Source organism: Pempheris klunzingeri, chromosome 12 (assembly GCF_042242105.1).
Source record: "Pempheris klunzingeri isolate RE-2024b chromosome 12, fPemKlu1.hap1, whole genome shotgun sequence".
NCBI lineage: Eukaryota > Metazoa > Chordata > Actinopteri > Acropomatiformes > Pempheridae > Pempheris > Pempheris klunzingeri.
In genome coordinates, this window is record NC_092023.1 from 15,772,739 (window position 1) to 15,790,571 (window position 17,833).

The window sequence follows — 17,833 nt, forward strand, 5'->3', positions numbered from 1 at the left end:
TCATTTCACAGCAGGTATTCTGAATGTAATTTTCCAACATTTATGCGCCACAATATTTTCGGTGCAGAGTCTCAACACACACACCAAAAGGGAGGAGAACTTAAATGAGTAAGACAGCTGGGTTTGACCAAATCAAGCCTGAAATGTTGCTAATGCTCCAAGTCTTCCCATATCCCATAATAAGAACCCACGGTGACACAGGTGTCACAGGCCTGTTAAATACTCTAGAAATTTCCCTATACAGCTTTATCCTTGAATTTAACTCCAGAAGTCCCAAATTGACAGCTACTACACATCCTGGTGCAGTCATGTGACCCAGTGTCACTTTGTGTTCCCAGGACACCATTTTAAAAATGGTGGTCTGCCTGATTAAAACCTGTGACAACCAGATGGTTTTAATAGCTTGTTTTTGTGATTAAAAGGTACATTTAACAATAATTTAACAATTCTAATACTGTCCTAGATTATAATCAACCTGTCCTGACCATATTTTATGAAAAAGTTTTTTATGAAACAGCTTTAAAAAAAAAACAATGCTGTGACATATATTTAACATTTTAGATCTCAAAACTAAGTTTAGAAATGTGTTCCCTGTGGTCCATTTAGTCTTTTCCTATATCCCCCATAGGAATGGTGTTCTTGTGGATTAAACAGCCTGGTTACTGGGTTAAACATTTAAACGGCTGTGTATCTAATCTCAGCAACATAACTGGGAAACTGAGTTGCTTGGGGTTTAAGGTGTTTTAGGGAATTATTTTCTACAGTCTGTGCATGCACATGGCTGCACACGTCATGGTCATGGTGGCTGACATGTACAGTAATATGGCGAAAATTTGAAATTCCACGCATGCCTGGCATATCCCTGAGGTCCCATCTTTTATGGAGTTGGGAATTTGGCCCTAACTGAGTGGACGAATGCGCTTCAATCGTTCAGCCATTCATTGCCTGGGCTTGATGCTGCAGAAAAATGAGCATCACGGCCGTTTTCCCTGCTTGTTCAACAGTTTGAGGCGCACAAGCAGCAGCAGGAGCAGCTGCAGCGGCGCGCAGCTCTGCATGAGCTTCTTCCCTTCTCCACCTGGCCGGTGAAGGAGAGCCTTGCTCAAGGGCACCTTACTGGAACATAAAGCGATTTATCTCTCCACTCGTGCATTCACACAAGCTCTCTCCCTCTCTCTCTCTCTCTCCCCCCTATCACCTCCCCAGCCCGTCTGCTCCCAAACACCTCCCTAGTCTGGGTTTTGCGTCGCACACCAAATCTGACGTGTTTTTCGCATTTCCTGCATCAGAGAGAGCGAGAGACAGGAGTGTCGAGGGGGGGGGCAGAGGCAGCCAGAGGTAGGCTATGTCCACGGGAAGTTGAGCTCAACAGTGGAACCAGGCCGTGCACCGAGCAGCAGCACCTACCCACCCACCGATCGTCTGTATCCGCCCCTCCTCTCCGCCCCTGCTGCGGGTGTTACCCAGCCGCTGTCTGGTCGCAGCGGTCCGGCTCTCATGCACCCGATGCGCCGCCAGCTGGCATCTGAAGCCTCCCACCCAGCGCGCACACGGCGCAGTGCAACACGGGCTGGTGCTCCCGGGGCGCCCGGCCACGGCTAACGGAGTCTTTTAAGAAGCATGACCGGCCGATCCACATCTGGGGCCTGCGCTCGTGTGTTTTCTCTCGGCTGCTGGTGGCTCGTTTCTTCCGCGCACTTCTGAGGAGGGTTGACGCTCGTTTCTCCTTCTGCTGCTGCTGCTGCGGCTGCTTTTTTTTTTTTTCTAAATGGGGGGTGGGAGGGGGGATTGGCAGCATATTTGACAAGTGAAGACGTTTTAAGGCAAGACCAAGACAGAAAAATAAATAAATAAAAAATAAAGAGGCTGCATAGTTGCCGTTTTCCGTCCTATTTAACTTAATGGATGGCAGGATCTGCCTGGAGCCCCACCGGTTGAAAAGAGCTGCTATCCACACCGTTACAGGAGTTTATTTGTTTGAAGTGGCCGAGGAGAAAGGTGTGGTGGTTTCCCTGTAAACAACTTTCAGTTCACGAGTGTTAGTGGGATAGTTTCACCACCATGGTGATCTTCAACGGGCAGCTGAAGATCAAGATCTGCGAGGCTCTGGACCTCAAACCGACGGCTTGGTCCCTGCGTCACGCCGTCGGCCCCAAGACCCAGACCTCGTTCCTGCTGGACACGTACATCGCCCTGAACGTGGACGACTCGCGCGTGGGCCAGACCTCCACCAAGCAGAAGACCAACAGCCCCGCGTGGAACGACGAGTTCACCACGGAGGTCCACGACGGCCGCCGCATCGAGCTGTCCGTCTTCCACGACGCGCCCATCGGCTACGACGACTTCGTGGCCAACTGCATCATCCAGTTCGAGGACATCCTGCACAACGGCAGCAAGCACTTCGAGGACTGGGTAAGACGGCGGTGTGAAGCACGCAGATGGTGGGGGGAAAGCACCCAAAGGCCTCACCTCCTTTAAAACCCACAATAATAAGGGCTCCAACTAGCAGTTATCCTCATAAAGGCTGTTTCTTCTATAAATCAATCCAATCTGGTGTCCATGCAAAAAACAATCTTGATATCAGACACTGTCTTCAAATGTCTTGTTTTGTCTGACAAAACCTGCAAAACCCAAAGATGTTTAGTTTGTGAATATTCAGATATTTCAGACTGAGAAAATCACCAATTTCACACATTTGAGCTCAGACAGAATAAACTGTAAGCAGAGCTCAGGGGCCCCCTTTTATTTTGCAAAGTGCACCATCTGAGCAGCGTTTAAACTGAAATAAAGTCTCAGAAGTAGTTGTAGAGAACGTAAGGCAGACCCACCTTGGTTAACAGACTGCAGTGGGCGCGTATTTCATAAACAAATCGGCAGTTAATCAAACTGTCACCTGAGAACCTGAGGCTTTTTGGGCCTTCGAGGGGTTCATGTAGTCCAGTTGCATCTCAAAAGCTGAAATAAACCAATAATTACCTACCAAAATAGTTGAGTCATTTGCTGTGGATCAACAAATCGATTATTTGGACATGTTTTAGCACCAATCCTTTACAAAGAGAAAAGATTTATTTGAATTAAAGGAAACAATAACAGTAAAAATGTGTGTCATCATTATGACAGTACAATATAATATGTCATACTATTTACTCACAGTATCACATTATTAAATCCTAAGACCAAACAATTTAAGTCAGTATCTCATAATTATGCCAAGAAGAGGTGCGCATGCTTCATTAAAGCACCTCTAAAACACAGAGCAACATTATCATTCAAAGGAGACTTGTGATTTTGGTCATTATTCACTCTGTCTGGAAATCTGTGGCTCTTTGGCTGCTAACTGCTCCTCCATGTTCTGCAGCTAGTCACACAACAGTAGAGCTGCAGGCTGTGAAACCAAAACAATGAGCCCAAGAGAGGAGATGCTGAAAAGCTCCAGCACATCATCTCTATCTTTCACCAGACTGATAGTTGTTTGGCACATCAGTTCAAAAGAACTACAGAAATACAGATTTCAGCCAATGTTATTAAATTTACATATTCAAGGTTTCTGCGCACGCACACACACACACTCACATTCACAGACAGACAGACAATATAGATCCTGTTACCTTTGTTGTGCTCTGGTTAGATGAATCAGTGATCCAAAGCAGAGCTACAAAAGAGGACAAGAGTGGGTGTGGTCAGGCCACATGCATGATACATACACGGACACACACATTACACATACACATACACGGACACACACATTACACATACACATACACAGCAGCATGAAGAAGCTGCTCATTGTTGTCTGAAGCTGCTGAAGCAGACGGATGTTTGAGTGTATTATTGATGAGGCCATCGAGTCCATTAGAGAGAGGGAGAGATGGGGAGAGAAGAAGATGAAAGAGAGGAAGATGATGCAACAGGATGAGGACAAGATGGAGAAAGAAAGCACAGCTCCGAGCTCATTCCTCATGACGGTACACTGGGAGACTTGTGAGGCCACAGACAGTCAAGGCAGTGTGATGTTTCACATGTGTTCACAGGAAAAGATTCAGTTCTTTACTAGAGATTTTGGAACAAGATGAAAGCGACTCTTCGTTGCCACTAGGGTGACCAGATGAGAATGGGTGAAACTTGATGCTACAATCAATTATTTTCATCCATCAAGTCAACTGTTTGTCATTAGAGAAAAGAAACGCAGTGACTGTGTTGTATGTCACACTTGTAACGTTTTGTTTGGCTCTCGTGAGACAGCGATGATCCATGGGTATTTCCTCCAAGTTTTTCCTCTTTGGCTGAATGGTTACCAGGTTCCAGGACACCTGGCTCCTTGTCAGCGATGAATAATTTAATTTCCCCCCATAAAGTTTTAATTTAACATCATATGCGCCACCGTCGTGAGTAGATTGATGAGATTGGTGAGATAGATTCATGCATGGCTATAAACACTGAAACAGCCGTATATCATGTAGGCTGTGGACTTTTACATTTGAAAAGACTTGTCTGCCGAACTGGAACAGTGCCCATCTGTGAGCAATACCAAAAGAACGATCACTGTTTAATGTTTTATTACATTATAATTCATCAAAACTCTAGTTTAACCTATTTTTTCAGGTTTAATAGAACAGGATTCGGGATTCTGAACAATTGCTTGTAATTCGGGATTGTCCTGCATTTTTCAGGACGTTTGGTCAGCCTGGTTGCCATTGATGTTCAGGTTGATTTAATAACCGTCTCTTTGTGCATTAACTCTGACCTGTATTAGCATACTATGACAAAGCCTGGTGAAACTAGTTTAAAAGGGCAGTATGATGAACTTCATTTAAGCACTAAGTAGTTACCTGGATCTTTTAAAGGCCTCTAATTGATTTAAAGTCAAAAGACTATAAAACTGATGTCACTATCTAATCTTTGTGAATTCACTAGAATGAGATCAATCTTTTGATCTATATCGTCAGAGTTCTGTAGAGCTTGTGGTTTTTTTGGGAGGGGGGGGCATGTTTCAAGGCACACCCTACACTAAGCACTCTACGTTGAACATGTCTTGACTTAAACTGCATCATGCATTGTGTCATCTCAGACAGAGGAAAAACTTGACATCACCACGAGGGAAATTAAACAGCATGAGTAATGCTAATGTAAGCTACTCAGAAAAGTCTTTCGTGAAAGGGTTTTTATCCTCCTCAAGAGCGGCAGAGGCTCTTACAGCTGATGTGTTCTCGTCTTCTCCAAAGCCTCAAACCCATCCCACTAAGCAGTACACATACCCTGTTCATCTAGCTCTGATCCAGGACGTTTCAGTTACCGGGGCATTTATGACATTTAGGGAAATTTTGGAGCATGCTGATTGGATGGCAATCTTGTTTGTGAAAAATAATTCAGGCCAGTGGAAAATGACAAGACACGATTTGCTCGGTCAGAGAGGGGGTGACGTCCTTTAATGTCAAACCATGTACTATACAAGTTAAAGCTGGTGCAGGATTCTTTTTTTCTCACCACTTGGTGCAGCCTCTGGTGGGCCAAAACTGAAGAAATTTTAAGATAGAATTAAAAGCGGGCATCTGAGTTTGTGCAAGAAGAAAAAAAAACAAGAAGTTGGAATATCAACTTGAAGGAGACATCAACATGTAGGATATAAAACTTTGATTTGAATACCTGTTTTTACTGCTATCACTAACGCTGTTACCTTTATGTTTGTGGCTGAAAGGAAAGTGTCATGTGAGATAACGGCCTTCAAGGATAACAAATCTCCTCCTTGTCTCTGTCCGCATACCAACAAAGCGGTTAGTGGAAACAGTTGTGCTTGTGATTCTTTAGAATTCCAAATGAACAAATATGCAGCAAATGAAAACTCTGAAAGGTCTGAAAATTCCTAATTTTGCTGCAAAATGCACCAATTAAACAAGGATGATTGCATTATTTGATTTGCAACAGCGCAAAGCCCTGACATTGCTTTAAACTGTTTTACTCTGCTCATATGTGCAGGGTTTTTAAACCCCAGGAATATTTAGTTCATGTCCTCCAACCTCCATAACTAAAACAGCACTTCCATCTTAGCTAACTAGTCGTTCTGCACAATTAAACATGCAGGCACAAAACCCAGCGTTGACTATCAGTGAGGATAAGAATATAATAAAATGTCTTGCCGCTCACAGTTTTGACAGTTTGCCTTTCTTTGCTCAGAGGAGGTGAAGGGAAATGGGAAGACATTGGAGAGAGCAGTGTTTGGAAATGGACCACACAGTTTGAGATGAATGTATGGAGTCTGTCCTGTTTTTTTTTCTTTCACTGGATTTATAAGATGTGCTTAGAAATATCTCTGACACAGTCTGGTCCAGAGTCAACAAATAACAATGTTTCTGTGAAGTAATTTTTTTTCCAAATATAAAGCTTATTCCACTTAGATGTAGACAGTTGTTGGATGTTGGCTCTTTTTAAAATCCTTCTTTTTGAATGAGAGTATCTTACTGTAGAAGGGTCATATATCAATGATTATATTGTGAAAGGAGCAGACAGAATTCTCCTTTGACAATTTGAATGGATCATTAGACCGTAACTACATTTTACTATCAGGTTGATAGAGACTCGGCCCAAAACCAGATTGGAAAACAATTCCTCTGAACACAAGGCTTGATTTATTTGTTATTTCTGGGCTCAAGCTAGGTTGCAGATTCGTGTCTGGTAAGTTCGCATACAAAAGAACCTTAGTTTTTACATCCAGGCTTAAAGGAATATGTCATGTGTTTAGGAAAGTGATGATGAAGTTATATACAAAGTCACAATAACATGGACCACAAACCATACATTGAGGCAGTGCTTTAGCACACACAGTCTTCTGTTGGAAATTGCACTATGTGAATAAGGAATGAAATAAGTGTAGAATAGAAATACATTATATCCAGTATAGGTGGAACATTTTGGAACATTTCCAGGTGAGCCGACCTTCTCACAGGGACAGTGGATACAGTTAGTCAGCACATTGTTATTGGATCATATTTCATGAATCATGAGACAAACATTCTCGCTTTCTTCTTTTCACACAACGTGATGTATGCATCGTGTTATCAGGGATCATTCAGGGTGTAGGCTAAAAGACCTAAACCCGGCGATGAAGCACTTAGACGTCTGCAGTCATTCTGCAGATGCTTTTGTCTTAACCTCCTTTCAGTAAGTGCATTCGACTTAAAGGAAAACCTTAAGTATGTTCAGAGTGCTTAGTCAAACAACAGAAAACTGTAACTAAAAATGTTCAGCTGTACTCGGCCTATTCATTCAATATTGTCAGTTTGGGTTTTAGATTTTAGACCAGCTTCCCGTTCTCATCTGTTGTTTGTGTCTCTGTCATGGTGCATACAAAAGTTTTATAACCCCAAGTAGCACCGTAGCATTTTGAATTAGTGCTTATAGTATATAATAATGCAAAATAGTCTTACCGCTGAAAAGGTTTATTTGGTGCTGATTTGTTCTCATTGGATCTGAGGGTGCTAAGTACCTACACTAGCTTGGAAATACAATCATTTGTTGGAATTTCTCTGAAGCAGATATTTCAGACACCATTTCAAGAGTGTGTGAACCACCAGTTAACTAAAAAAACTAAACAACTTAACTCTGATTTCAAAATATCACTGTTCTCCTGCAAGCCTGTACACGACCTGTTGTCAGTCACCTTCAGCAGAAAATGAGACACACACACACACACACTCACACACTAGTGAATCCACATCCCAGAAATTTAAACCCACAATTCAAGCAGCTGTAAAGAACAATATTCAATGATATAAACATTGTTGTGTAATGGTTTGTACAAAATGCTGGTGTTGAGTCGCTGAAATGACAACTTGCTAGCTTTTCATTGGCTCCCTCCATTACCACCAGTTACAGAACAGACACAAGAGTAAAACGCTGAAAATCACCCGGGATGATTTCCAACATCAGGCAGCCAGTAACCCTTCTTCACAGAATCTTCATTTGAAGTGAAGATTGTCTTCTTGCAGTGTTCTTTACTTCTAATCAATGGGAGAAGCATACTGTACCCTGACGATCCAGTGCTGTGCCTACCTGGTCGATTCAGCAGCAACGTGCACTGGTTGTGATGTGGTACACACTGTTCATGACATAATATCAAGAAACTGTCATGCACTGAAAGCATCCAGTGTCTAGTCACATTTGTGATCTTGTTTTTCTTATTTGGTCAGCTTTAAATGAAGGGTTTTACAGAAAAACATGTTTATTGATTACAATGTTTATTAATGATTCTAATGATTTTGGCTTTGGTACCCAAACTCAGATGTTTTTACAACACTAAAAAAAGAGACATTTTAATAGACCGTCAGCACTGCTCACAGGAAAACATTATAAAGGATGGCCTTTATAATGTTTTCCTGTGAGCAGTGCTGACTTACCCAAAGCTGTGTTAATGCTTAAATGCATAAGTTTAAGCAATAACATAATAAAATGGCATGTGGCAATTGTGACCAATTTAAAAATAAATCACCAGTCGCCAATTGAGAACTGTAGAATGAACAAATGGATAATTTACTATATATAGTTATCATACATACTGAAAATAATGGATAAAAAGTCAAACTTCACTCCACTAATAGTAGAGTACTATGCACTGTAACTGATTTTCAATCTACTTGTCCCTATAGGGACATAAAACACAAACAGTTATGAGAGTAGGACTTTCCTTAGGCTGCGATCATCCAAAGAAATAAGGAAAATTAAGTCACCTAAGCTTCGAATTAAAGGCATTTTAAAGACGACCTGAATAGGCATCATTCCAGCTGCACTTTGATGGATAAAAGCACATCTAATGAGCATATATGATTGCTAGTCACTCCAGTCCATCAGATATCAGGTAGATTTGGGGCTTTTGGCTGAGATTGAGAGAAAAGAGAAGAAAATACAGTGAGTGACGTCCATGAGACTCTAATAGGATACCAGGTTCCTGAATCTATCCAGAATTTCCTGCTCTCTCCAGAGCAGTGATTTCATATGTAGGCAGCTGCCTTGTTAGAACTTGTCATTAAAGAGAGAAGAAAGAAAACAAGTGTTTGATTTAACTAGACAACAGGCAGTGAGTGAGGGGTGGGAGAGACAGACAAGAAGAAGACAGAGAAGGAGTTGAAGTGAGCTGGTTTTGAATGGCTAAAAGTGGGAGGGATGTGGGTGGTGGTTGGCAGCAGTGTTTGATTTCACCATAATGACTTTAAAAATGTAATTTTAGTGAAACTTTGAAATCCTAGAATGTTCAGAAACAGGCCAAAGTAGTAACACAAATGAATGCCTTTTTCAATTAAATGATTCTTGTATAAAGGCATGAATTGCAGGTATGGACTATGGTATGTCTCAAAAGTGCAATTTTAATAGAATTGGTCATACAGCCTTAAAGGGACAGTTCGCCCTGAGAACAAACATCCATAGTTTTCCTCTTATCTGTAGTCCTATTTATCCATATAGATTGTTTTGATGTGAGTTGTTGAGTTTTGTAGTTTTTGAACTTTTCAAATGTATTTGTTGGCACTGTGAGCACCACAAGCAACAACAATTATTCTAACTAATAGTTCGAGCTAGCTAAGGCTACAGCTCAGTCGAGGAGGACGCCCGTTACTGTTTAGAAACCCTGTGCTTTACAAATCCACCCTGTTCCTTTTCATTTGAGAGAAGGCGGAGGACATCTCTGTTTGATATCTCCTGAACTTGGCAGCTCACGTTAAAATGATTTAAATGGATAGATAGCACTGCAGGTAAGAAATATTTGAAATATGAAAATTATGTATTTTTGATTTAGGGGTGAACTATCCCTTTAATACAGTACAAGCACTACACCAATAGTTTTGCGTCGTCTGCACTTTAACTTTGCGTCACATCCAGTCATTTAGCAAACCATGCCTTTGTTTCCTCTTGCTTGCTGTCTTTTCTCTACCATTTCAGGAAGCCACAGGTTTGCATTATTCTAAATAAGGTTTTTTTTCACTGCAACTGGCCCTGAATCTCAAAACTATTTTAACAGTGTTTTTTTCTTCAATTCCCATAAGACTCAGAGAATTAAGACCTTAATGTAACCTTATGTTTATATAAGTTAGCACACAGCTAAAATCAATTTCCCTGGTCTGGACTAACTCAGCACCAGGGACGTGTGGGCTAAAATTTGATACAGCTAAGAACTGTCTTTATTTTAGACATTTTTAACACAGGGGAGCCAGGAATAAATGTCAGGTGAACTGGAGCGAATATTCTGTAAATAAAAAGCAGGATGAATGTGTGCGTGTGTGTCAGAGGGAAACCTGAAACCGGTTTCAGTTTGCAATTATCTGACAACATGAAAACTCCCCCTTTTGAAACCATGGCAGCGCGACTCAGGCAAACGTAAAAGAATCCTTAATTCTCTGTCTGTGCCTCACGCTCTGTTCGTCATTGTTTTCACGCTTACCTAAAGAGGTGATTGACCAGGTAATTGGTGGGAACTGAATGGGCATGACGCGTGGACATGCTCTGCAGGCAGAGGGAGGGCAAGAGGAAAGGTGGATCAGCTGACGAGAACAGAGATAATTTGCTTTGTTCAGTGATATTTCAGTCAATGTCCCTCTTGTACTTAATTTCAGTTAAAGTTCATAAGACAAAGTGGTCTGCACACAAGTGCTTCCCTGTTAACACATCCCATACTGACACACTCAGCTGACAAGAGATGCTTGACAAAACTGATTGTTTTTTAAAAAGGTAAAACCAGCGAGGCGAACGATAGAGCAACATAGATACTTCAACATGAAACGGCTTTTTCCTGTGTTGTTCTTAATACTGATAAAACGTCCTTTCAGCCATGGTGGGTTTCTATTAAATTTAGATGTATTTGGTTTTATTCTTCTACCACAAACGTCTACAAGTCACGAATTTACACCCTACAGTTTTTTGCAGACTGTGTGTGTACTATACAGGTGTTAGGTGGGATAAAACCTGCTCTGACGTGTGTGTGTGTGTGTGTGTGTGTGTGTGTGTGTGTGTGGACGTGGACCTTGTACCCATTTTTCCTGTCTAGTCGAACCTGGAGTCTCCTGCCAGATGGCAGCAGTTGGAATGATGAGTGAGGGGGGGGGGGGGTTATGATAGACCTGGGTTCCCTCTTTGGTTATGGGGCTTGTTGTATAGATTCTGGAGTTGCAAATGTTTATTTCCACTGGTCTTGCTGGCATGTCTAACCACCTGGCTCAGCTTGTTCCTGTGTCCGACTTTCTTTTCTCTCTGCTCGGTGGTAAGAGCAGAATAAAAGCCACCCAGTCCCTGAAACTTTGATGAAAGATGGTCTCTTTAAAGTTGACATTTTTTACTTCGTACCACAAAGAAGTTGGCGTCGGATCAGTTGTTGTACCTGCAGAATGAAATTGCCTTTTTGTTTGAGTGACCTTCTCCTAGTGATCTGAAGTATGTTATTGGCACAGTTTCAACACAGTTCATGTAGATAAACTCCAGTTTGCCTGGGCTGTAGTAAGGCTGTGTGATACAGGCAAAAATATATCATATATAAACATCATTTCATAATTCTTAGTCTCTTGATTTTTGAAGTATAGCAATATCTATTGATTTTAATAGACCTTATAGAAATCAGTCTGTGTAGTAGAAACAGCCAATGCAACATTTTTAAAGATATAATAAATGTCAAACTAAGCAACATCCCTAGTCTTGATCATCACTGGTGTCTGGCAGCCCTCTCGTTCCCAGCTGTGGTTGTAACACTGTCAGTCTGCTGTTGCAGCTGTGACAGTGATTGCTGTGTGGTCGTCTTGCGGGCTAAAGTGTCAGCGATGGCGGTTCGGCTGCCGGAGCTGACGGCGGAGACGTCTACTGTCTACTGAGACAGAGAGGACGCATGTTCAGCTTTGACTGACTGCTTCAAAAGTGTGACACGCTACCAGTTTCATGTTTAATAAGGGAGCTCCTCTGTCACTGCAGCAGCCACTGTACTGTAGCCATCTGAGGAATGCAGAGCGCTCCGCTGTCTCGCTGCTAATTGTAGTTAAGTGTTTGAACTTGTGAAAAGAAATTATGCACCAGAAAGGTCAAAGCACAAGAGCAGCTTTTTGCACTGGTTCTGGACCTGGTAATTGTTGTTGTCTTGCTCAGAGGTATTTTCTGTTCTCATTCAGTGGGGCTGAACGTATAAAGCTATTATAATTAAAAAAAAAAATAAAATTGAAGATGTGATTTTACATCTATACCATGTTAGCGAAAACCTCACAAAGACAAAATAGAGGAAGAGCTCAGGCCTGCTCTCTTCTTGACCCTGTTTCCCTGTGGACTGTAGTAGAGGGGTGTCCTCTCTATGGGCTGAAGGAAACAGGGGCAGGGCTGTGTGTGTGTGTGTGTGTGTGTGTGTGTATGAGTCTAATATTAGCAGCAGTGTGTCTGAGTCACACGGTAGGCCCTACTTCCTGTTTTCACTGTCCAAGTTTACTTCCCAGAGAAAGAAGGGAAGAGGGACAGAGGGATGGCTCCCCAGGTGCCCCCCATAGCCTCTGTTATCATTCGTTTACCTGCCGTCCTGTCCGTGCACAGTAGGTCACTTACTGTACAAAGCAGCACAGTATAGTCACAGTGATGTGGAAGGAATGTGAGATGAAGAAGTAAGCTGCTGGTGACGAAAGCTTGTCTCCTCCTCCCGCTGCTCCTGTCAGCACCGCTTATCTCAAACTGTTCACAGCAATAGAAATCCTGTTGTTTTTCTTTGTGTTATTGTTCCAGAGAAGCGATTCTTTAAGATGTTACGCTCTTTAATTTCTGACGGTGATTCCTGTTGTTTTCGCTTTGTCTCTCATTACTTCCTGTTTTTTTTTTTGGAGTTTTTTGAGCTGGTTTTTGGTCTCGCTTTTGCGCTCTATTGAAAACTGATGGACAGAAACTTAGATCTGAGGTTTCAAGCTGTGGTCAATCATGCAAAAAAATGTACATGCAAAACAGCAATTTGAGTGCACTCAGAGAGCACATTACCTCCACGTAGTCTGCACCAGCTTTTCGGAAATATAGTTTTGTAATGGTTTAAAAAAAATGCAATATTGAATTAGAAATCCCTTGAAATTATCTGCATTTGTGACCACGGTCACTTGATCCTGAATTCTCCACCTAATTCCACAGTTCAGGGGGTTGGAAAAAAAAACAACTGGACAACAAAGCAGTGACTCCCTCTGTAGATTTAACACACTAACTGTTGGTACAGAAATGCCAGGATTGTTGTTTATTCCAGACACAGTGTGCAGCTTATCACTACATTTTCCTAGTGTTTCCGTCTCTCTGAGCCAGAGATCGGGATTCGGATAATCACATGCAACAGAATTTCATTCAGATCTTGTGAAAAATGAGGTTTTCTGTATCACACTTCACTTTTATTGGTTGCTAAAATTATCAGAGATTTTTCTTGGTTTTTCCTAACACGTCTAATTCTGTCTAGAAATCCACTTTGTTTTACAAAATCAGGATCAAACTGAGAACCTGACCCAAGAATGATGAGAAACACAAATTTACGGCCTACGATGGCGACCGACTTTCCACTTTAACATTTGGGCTCATAAATTAAAGAAATCAGCTACATTTGAGTACTTTCACACAGCGCAAAGGTATAAATACTGCAGAGCTTATGCAACAGGTCTAATGAAGTTCATAAATAATAATTTGAAGCGCAGAGGTCAAGCTTCTGTGGAATGTCTGTAACATAAATCACCAGTGAGCTCCGCAGGGCAGAATTAAACTTAGTAAGGAGACGTCTCCATTTCCTCACAAACAGGATGAGAGAAGAGAAAACACCCTGCTGTCAGTCTGCACACTTGCACACACACTCACAAAGTGTGTGTTTATTATGCACTTAACTCAAAACAGACAGCAGCACACACATCACACGACCATTGTATATGGTAATTGAGAATGAACTGATTAATTAAAAACCAATTGGGTAGTAGCGCTTTAAGTGGTTCACCTCGTAGACCTTTGAGCCAGACAACCCTTTTCACACTTTTTTGTTGGTGTGTTTGATGCTGCTTTATATTGCACAGTATACACGTAAATTCCATCTTATGTGCGAGGCAATGAATGAAATTTGATGTTAAACCCAATTTAATTCAACTGAATTCAAAAAGGCTTTATTTCCAGATGATATGACATTTCACACATGTTGCCAAAGCACAAACACAAAGAAAGACAACGTCAAGGAATGAAATCGACAAAAAAAAAATGCAAACAGCGACACAAGTCAACAGAAGAAAACAGATAACGAAGAAGAAAACATTATGTATGTATATAAGTATCATTGGCACAGTCAACAGTCGGCTTCTGTCTACTTCCCAGATTGGTGACAGACCCATTTTAGACATTGTTTTATTTTATTGATGTATTTATGGTAAAATGGGGATGACGTTGCATCACAACAAGTGCATTTCTGCCGAATTTCCGAGAGACGATGTGCACATCTGTGATGCAAGACAGCAAAGTCAGACTTTGCAACCGCAGGCTAAATGTCTGGCAATCGCTTTCAGTTTGGTCCTCAGTGTGTTTTGGAGTCACTCTGACTCTGACTGTCCATCAACATCTGGCTCAGCAGTCGTTTACTCTGCACAGTGCTATTTGCTCGGTGCATCTAGTTCCGTCCTGTTTCTTAAGAATGAAAATAAGAGCTGCAGCATTTAGTTGATTAACTGGTTGGTTGATCTGCAGAGAAGAGTTTTTTGATTTCCATCTTGTTTTTGCCAGCTGTGATCTTAATACGCATATCTTTGGGTTTTGGATTGATGGTCAGATCAAACGAGGAATTAGTTGATGAAATGATTAACTGAGAAAATGATAGGCAGATGGACCGATAAGGAAAATTATTGCTGGATGCAGCCCCACTGAAAAAGCCTACGTGCTATTGATGTGGTCCTCAGAAAAAAAAGTGGGTAAACAGTGGTATCGCTTGTGGGTGAGCTGAGTCAGCAGTGCGGCGTCTATTAGAAGGCCGCAATGATCTTGCTGTATTTACATACCTATTCAGAAGATGCTCATTGTCCGTTCCAGTTAAAGCGGGGCCGGGCTCAGTACTCGGGTTAAAAGACGTACTGCATGTTCACATTCATGGTCACACTATGGGCACAATGGAGAAAAACAAGAGCAGATCTCATCCATAAGGGGCTTCTACGAAAGATTTCACCTCTCTGTGATATTCTGTAATATTCCCTGCGCCTGCCTCTCTGTGTTTATCTACCCTGTGTTCCTGTGCCTGATTGCCAGTGAGCGTGTAGCTGTAGATCGCTTTGAGGATACATGCAGCCACATGACTCTAGCTTGACTAAGGCTCATGTGATACTGTAAAAGCTTAGGGACAGCTCTCTCTCTCTCTCTCCCCCTCTGTCTCTGTGTGTTTGTGTGTGTGTGTGTGTGTGTCAGAGGAATGCGTCTCAGTGTGATTAGGTTAAAATGAAGCTCATTAAGTTTCAGTTGACAACATGTGACGCTAATGACTGAATCTTTGAATAAACCTCAGTGGGAGATACACAAGAAAGAAAGTCCTTGAAGGTGCCTGAACTTGTCCACAGACACCTCCTTTGCTGGGACGCATGACGATCACGTTGCTATGGATACCCTCCACACAACAAAATGAACACACAAACAAACAGAATATTCTCACTACCTTGACTGGAGGCAGGTCACCTCTCTCTGAGGCCTTCCCTCACCTTGACTGGTAACCATGTAGCTAACAGATGTAACAATGACAGATGCTATTAACCTGTGTACATTGTGTGGTCCGACATGAAGAACAGATACAGCACTGCATCAGACAGAACGGTGTTTGACATGGATACACAGTGTTACCATAAATGGGAAAGTCCCTCCTATACAATTTATATCTATGACCTTCAAAAACCGCCTAACCAGCTAACAGCGCCAGCAGGCTGTTCATTTGGTTCTGCCTTGGTAAGAATTAAGAGATTTTCCTTGAGCTGGAATTTCTTTAAATGGCGAGTACTAGCCTTTTTGAGGCCTTCATCGGTGAATGGAACTGGATGGAATAGTGAGATGTGGTTGAACGATGCCATAAAAGCAAGGAAGTGCACCTGGAGTTGAGTACGTCGTCACACATACTGATCCCGAGCTCAAAAGAGTCTTTCTCTGCTCACATACCCAATATTAAATGTACAATGTAGTCAGCCCCTAATGACCGTCCTCGTGTTTGTGGAGATGTTTCATAGATGAATCCAGCTGTTAGTTCTTCCAGGACAGATGGAGACTTCTTAACTGCATCAGCTCTTGTCAATTTGTAAATTTACTATGATGACAAGGTGTGTCATGTGGTGTGCTCAAGGCTTTTGGGTGCAGGGCACTGTGCTCTGCACCAAAAGCTGTTTATAAGAGCCAAACACCTCTAATGTAAATCTTTCAGAGAGGCAATGCTTCAGGTATGTTTTGAGTTAGTGCTGGGGGAAGGACAATATGAAACATGGTGTGTGTGTGTGTGTGTGTGTGGGAGGGGGTGGGGTTGGGTTGGGGTATAAATTAGTTTTTAGAGACATGGCAACATGTTCAAGCACATCGCAGTGTACAAGAGAACTGGCAAAAGACCAATGACAGGTCATAATATAGTGTAATTGTGCGTGTGCATATGGATGTGTGTGTGCATATGTGTGTGTGGGTGTGTAGGTTGACTGTACATAGTAGAAGCAGATGGATGTGTGGGCGGTCTCTTCCACTCGGCTCCACTCGTGCTGAGAGTGAGAGAGCAATAAAGATGAGTATTATGGAAGCATTCTGGAGGAGATGAATGTATAAAGTGCAGTTGTCTCTCTCATCTGCCTTTTCCTGCTCTGCTAATACAGATTCTCCATTCTGCACCGAAAATGTTAATAAACTTATTTTACTTTTCGGGCTTTGACGTCATGTCCGCAAACATTTTGAATTAGGAATTCAGGTGATGGCTGAACAAAAATAGCTGCTGCTTTTGATATTTGTATCGCATTTATGTTCTTTTCAGTTTATCCTTTATTGTAATCCACTTTGTAATTTTATCAGTTTTTAGCCTATACTGTGTGTCGGCCTATAAGATATGTTTGAAATAATGTAGAAGCATTTAATTTTTCAATTCTAAAATGTCCCTCGAAGTACATTTGGTCCCAGTTTAACAACCAAATTTATATGTTTTTTGGAGGATTTTATAAGATATAGATGTTGATTATTTGATCAACTATTTGTTTGCATTATACTTTATTAGCCTTCTGCATATTTCTGCCTTTGTGGGTGCAGATTTTTTTTTTTGCCCTTATATATTTGACTGTCTTCTCTCAATGTTCTCTCTCCTCCTCTTCCTCCTCCCTCATACGTCATCAACCCCTTGCCATGATTCTCTGCTTCTCTATCTTCCGTTATTCCATCAATGCAGATGCACAGATGCATATTTGAGCTGACATAGGCACACATACTGTATGTGTGTGTGTGTGTGTGTGTGTGTGTGTGTGTGTGTGTGTGTGTGTGTGTGTTTTGTATGACAGATATATCTTTTGGATGGATTGCAAATTGGAGCTTGATTTCCCCGTTTCACCAATGTTGTTACCTCACCCTGTAAAATATAAGTAAGAAACTCAGTTCAGGACTTTTGGTGAATTGAGTAACAGAGCCTGACAGGATGTATTATCCCATCAGGTCAGACAAACATCCTGAAGACAATCAAGGCGAAGCAATTTTTATAGGTACAAGCGCAACTGTCCTCATCCGTCACCTGTATTTCACTGCTCGTGTTGTCAGAACCTCCAAAGGTCAATTTTAAACAGACAAAAACTGTAAGAAGTGAAAACAGTGAGCATTATTTATCCTCATCAGGGTCTCTTCTAAATAT

The 17,833-nt window shown here is 41.7% G+C and overlaps 1 protein-coding gene across 1 annotated transcript in view; it reads left to right on the top strand.

The window, feature by feature from the left end:
• The first annotated feature begins 2,057 nt into the window (after positions 1-2,057).
• Positions 2,058-17,833, top strand: part of LOC139211355 (protein kinase C epsilon type-like) — a 61,919-nt gene continuing 46,143 nt past the window's right edge. Inside the window, exon 1 of the mRNA XM_070841652.1 lies at positions 2,058-2,412. Coding sequence (XP_070697753.1) covers positions 2,062-2,412 — 351 coding nt within the window. The 5' untranslated portion in view covers positions 2,058-2,061. The remainder of the gene's footprint in view (positions 2,413-17,833) is intronic.